At 34.5% G+C, this 5,286-nt stretch overlaps 1 protein-coding gene across 1 annotated transcript in view; it reads right to left on the bottom strand.

Annotated features, from left to right (window-relative positions):
* The window catches only part of SLC15A5 (solute carrier family 15 member 5), a 68,654-nt gene extending 63,694 nt beyond the window's left edge, over positions 1 to 4,960 (bottom strand). The window contains 2 exon segments of the mRNA XM_011372944.1: positions 1,030 to 1,252; positions 4,603 to 4,960. Coding sequence (XP_011371246.1) covers positions 1,030 to 1,252; positions 4,603 to 4,960 — 581 coding nt within the window.
* Positions 4,961 to 5,286: the final 326 nt, after the last annotated feature.

Genomic DNA, 5,286 nt, shown 5'->3' with positions numbered 1-5,286 from the left:
TTTAATAATTTTAATAGCAATTTTCTGTAGATATTTTGTCTGTTGCTCTCTGTGCATTGCTTTTATCTGCCGCTAATATTATTCGTTGCTAACATTGGAAAGATAGAATATTTTTTAAAAATGTTGGCAACCCATTTCACAGAAAAGTGGGAATAAAAGATTTGATGTATCTCAGATTTGTTTGACATTCACTGATGAATAACAGTAAAAACAACAAAATTCTCTATTAAATGCTGAAATGCTCTAGCTTAAGATTAAAATTTCAAATTTTTTTGAATTTGTATTTGGTAATAATAATTGGTTTTCTAAAAGTACATATAACTGTATAAGAACTTGTTGGGAGAAGCAAAGATTCAAGGAAAGATGGGTTGGTTTTTAGGGAATACAAACTCTTGCAGGTGATTGGGGCAAAGTGGATGTAAAACAGTGATGATGTTTTAAAAAATTATAGAATGCTTCTTCTATCCTTTTCATCTCCTCTTTGCATTGTCTTGTGAGCATATTACCCTGGCCAAATTAGTCCATTCCAATGTAATAAGTTCTAATAACAGCTACCCACTTATTGATCACCTACTATGTGCCAGGTCCCCTTCCAGCAATATATACATTATTACCTCTAATAGAACCCAAGAAGAGGTATTATTATAACCCTTCAGAAATTATTACATTGAAGCTTATGGAGAATAAATGACTTCATCAAGGTTAGGCAGTTTGTGTTAAGTAGAGTTGAGACTTCCACCCAGGCTTGTTTGGTTCCAAAGCCACATTCTACAATATAACAAGCCATTTCACATTCATTTATTTAGAGGATAAATTTATTAATGTATTTCGAGAAGGTGCTGGTAAATTATGTTGGTCTGTACCTGACTCATTCATTCCCATGGTTACTGATTGAATCATTACCCAGCTCAGTTAATGATAAAGAATGAACTGCTACCATCAAAATGGGATCAGAGTGCAAACAATGAGAAACTCCCAAAGGGAGAGAAATGTCATAAACCTGTTTCTCTTCCAACCAGTGTTACCTACCAGTTAAAAAATAAAATTTGGTTCTGTGATCCATACTCCTGAAGGCTGCTAGTGCTCAGTAGACAAACGATGGCTCTTATTCCTCCAGTGCTGAGGCAAATGGCCAGCAGTGCTACGTAAAACATCCTGTTCTGCTCTTTTTTTGGTATGTTGTTAATTATATGGTGAGTACCTATATAGAAATCTTCCAAAGGAAAAGCAACTACAGATAATAAAGCAGTGCCTGTAGACAGAGAAAAAGGAGAATAAATATGATATAAACCAATTGAATCACCAAATCACATCACAAATAAGGTTTTCCTGTGAAAGGAGCATCATGATTGTCTTATTAAAATGTTTGTTAATCATTGTAATTCTGGAGATAGCGTGATTTTTCTAAATGTGAAAATTCCTTCAATATGTGTTTTAACTAATCAAGAGTCCTAGTTTCCCCACCAAACCTGAACTAACTTTCTTCTTGGAATGTATAAGAACATAATTTCCATTTTAACAAAATTAAAACAGTTCAGAAATACATCATGTAAGAAACTAAAGATTCCTGTAATCCCACCCCTAGAGAAAACCACTGTTAACAAGAGTTATTTGTTCTTAGTCAATAGAGTGATAGAAAAACGTGATGATCTCAGACATCTCAGAAGCCTGTTAAATAAAACGTTGTAAGAATAACATTATTGTAGTTAGAGGAGAACATAGCCTCTCTTTGCCTTTTCTGCTTCTCTTTTTCTTTTTAATGCCCTTCTTATTTCTCTCATTGGGGTGAAGTCTTTGTCACACATAGAGGTGAGAAGACTAGCAAGAATGGTGTGAGGTGGACGATGCAGTCCAAGACATGGGAAGGGAGGACAGACAGTGATAATGGATGAAGCATTCCTTGCAGGGACTACACCTGAAGATTTTCCTTGTCTAATAGAAATTATAATTCAATTTCATGCTTTTGCTAAGCTCTTTATAGTCTGCAAAAACATTTGCATACTATATTGTTTCTTCTTGGAAAAACTTTGTGATGGATTTTCTTATTTCAATTTTCCAAAAAAGAGAAGAAGGAAAAGGGGGAGTAGAAGGGGGAGAAGGGGAACTAGGGAAGGAGAAAAAATAAAACAAGAAAAAAGAAACAGGTTCAGTGAGGTTAAGTGACTTGCTCAATGTTACCAGGTAACTCGGATATAATCTCCCTTTTCTTGGAATTCCTGTCTTGAAGTAGTCAAATTATCAATTTTTTTCTTTATCAGTTTGATTAGTGAAAACAGCTTCTCCATGTTAGTTTTTGTCCTTCATTTTATTAATTTAATATTCAAATTTTTGGTATAAATTTTTATATAGTTAGTTTTCTCAATTAGACTACGAGTTCCTTAAAGGCAAAAATTGGGTCTAATTTCTGTCTACTTGTTGTCTTTCTTCTGGTGCCTTTCACAATATGAGGAATATATACACACAGTAGTTATTTGTTAACAGATTGATTTACATGAGGGGAAGCCCTTTAAATTATCGAGTTTTCAGTGTTTCCTCTTAAGGTTAGCTAGATGTGACACAAACTGCTGTCTCTCTGCCGCTCAGTGTTCATCTCTGGAAGGGTGGTGTGAGGCCTGACTAGGCTAAGGTTATCCTAAGAGGATGGGAAGAGGAGTTACTTCCTGCAGCAACCATTTATTTAAACACTTTTAGTGGTGCTGTTGTATAAGTTAGAAAAGCACTTCACTTCCATCTTTTGAGAACATGTCATAATATACTAACTTCATTAGATCAAAATTTTACTTCTGCTATAAAATTGATATAACAAAAATAAAATCTATAAATCTATGGTAAAAAAAAAATGAGTCTCTGTTGTGTGCTGTTGTGCACTGCATAATCAGCAGACCTGGACTTTATAGCTCAGTATAAAGCACCAGGATCAGTCATGTCCTGTTTTAGGTGGTGGGGGTCCACTGGCTCTTCTCTCAAAGAGCTAATGAGTCCAAGAGAGGGCAGACATGCAGGTGGATAATTATATTATGATGTAAATGCAATCGAATAGGTATGATCAAGGTATAAGTGAACACAGAGAATTGAGCAACAAACACTGCATGGGTCTTGAAGGAAAAGCAGGAGTTTTCAAGTCTTGGATATGGGGTTTAAAGATAAAGGTTAACAATTTCAGGCATAGAAAAGAGCATATGTAAAATTAGAAAAGTAGGAAAGTAAGCAAGGATAAGTTTACCATGGTTAAGATGGAAGTTAAGAGGTAAATTCGGTACAAATTGTAAAGGTTCTTATATACAAAATTGGATTTCATTTTTAGATAGTAGAGTCAATATATAGATTTGTTCTTTCAGGAAATCAGTGTTGTTTGTGGAAAGGTATATGGACCAGAGTAACAGTGATGGCTGAGCCCAGCAAGTAGGTCATCATCATAGTCAAGAAAAAGAACGCTGACTTTTTAAGCTAAGGTTTTAGCAATTCAGACAGAAAACACATTTTTGGTAGAATCTCTGATACTTAGTGACTGGTTGGAACTTGATGACAGCTGTGAGTGGAAGACACAAGTAAATAACTTAGTAAAAAAAAAAAAAATGGACTTAGAGTTTGACTTAGCTCTTTTGTTTGCCAAATTACAAAGTCTGAATTTCAGTCTTGGCTTTATGATTTACACAGGAATTTAGACTAACAGAAGTTACCAAGTGCTACTGATAGGGCTTGTTACCAAGTTAAAAAGAGTGAATCATTGTGTCCATATTTTAGTTGTCTAGCTTTTATAGTTTTTCATATATTTCCTCCTGGATTGACACCTCTCCATTGTGTAGACTATTACCCTGAAATTTTTCTGGTCTCTATTTAACCTCTCACTGTGTTTGTCCATCCTGTTCATTGAAGAAAAGTATTTCCAAATGTTTTTGTCATATCTTCAGTAACTCCTTATTGTCTAGAAGGACAACTTGAATTTTTTGGCCTAAAATTTTAGACTGTTAATCAATTGCTCTCTCCACCTTATCGATCTTGGTATTTCTCCCAACATTTCTCATAATCACTTCATTCCCAAACTTTTGTAGATGTATTTATCTTTCTCTATGTAAAGAAGCATGATGTAGTGTTTGAATTCATCTAATTTTTAGCATATAGATATAGTTCATAATATAGAAATAATCTTCACATACAGTCTTAATTAATATATGACTAATTAAAAGACCACTGTTTGATGAAAACATTTCTCAGTTATTCTATATGAACTTCAAAAACCTTTTTAGCACATTTCATCTTAGTTGTGAAGCAAATTAACTTCATGTTTCACATAGCATTTGTCATGAATTTGGACTCGGAGTGGGAAGGGGGCATTCTCAGGAATACAGAAGACAGACATGTAAAGAGGTAATTATTATAAAATATAATCAGTGCAACAATATAAGTATCAAAACATCTTCTAACACACACACATTTACTAGCATCCCTCAAACAATACAGAAGATGAAATAAATTGAAACAACATTCTTCATTTACTACATTTTACTCTAAGAGCAAGCTGGAAATAATATAAACAAAAAATTCTAACAAAAATCTATTTAATTAAGTTGCAAGACAATCCAGTCAGAAGAGGACACTCACCCAGGAAATGTAGAAATAAGCAAATATATACCAGTTTGTTTCTTCCTAGACAGACATCAGTAAACCATTCCGCAAGCACAGGGGTAAGGATTGAAGTTCTGATAAAACACAAATTGAAAATGGCCTCTTGGTAATTGTGATAGCCAAGCTTGACAGTGCAAAAGGGGATCATATTGCAGACAACTTCAAAGAAAGTGAACCTCTCACACATCTCCACCAGAAGCGAACAGATTTCAACACGAATTTTTTTCACAGAGTATGATGAAGAGAAGTAACCAATATATCTTGCAGTTTTCTCCTCGATGATATGACTTAAGGGTACTTTCTCCTCAGTTATTTTAAAGTCTGTAACAGACATGAGTACCCTCCTTGAATACAACTATGTTAGTGGTTTGAATTTGGTGAGTTTTTACTTCTACCCTTCTAATGAAAAAAATAAATAAGATCTTTGCTTTGAATTTCACAGCTCCATGCTAAAGTTTCATAGGACGTTTCGCACATTAATGTTGTTCATTTTGCACATTAATGTTGTTCATTTTGATGATCCAGGAGCACAGGAGAGGAGACATGAGTATTTATTTAATCCTCCTTCCCCACTCCCTTGGCCCCTCACAGTAGCTCGTGTAGCCAAATCTGATTTGTTTGTCTAATTACTCAGAGGCTAAATTAGGCTCTTCCTCCACA

Source organism: Pteropus vampyrus, unplaced genomic scaffold, assembly GCF_000151845.1.
Source record: "Pteropus vampyrus isolate Shadow unplaced genomic scaffold, Pvam_2.0 Scaffold216, whole genome shotgun sequence".
In the NCBI taxonomy this organism is placed as follows: domain Eukaryota; kingdom Metazoa; phylum Chordata; class Mammalia; order Chiroptera; family Pteropodidae; genus Pteropus; species Pteropus vampyrus.
This window is presented reverse-complemented; position numbering and strand designations above follow the sequence as displayed.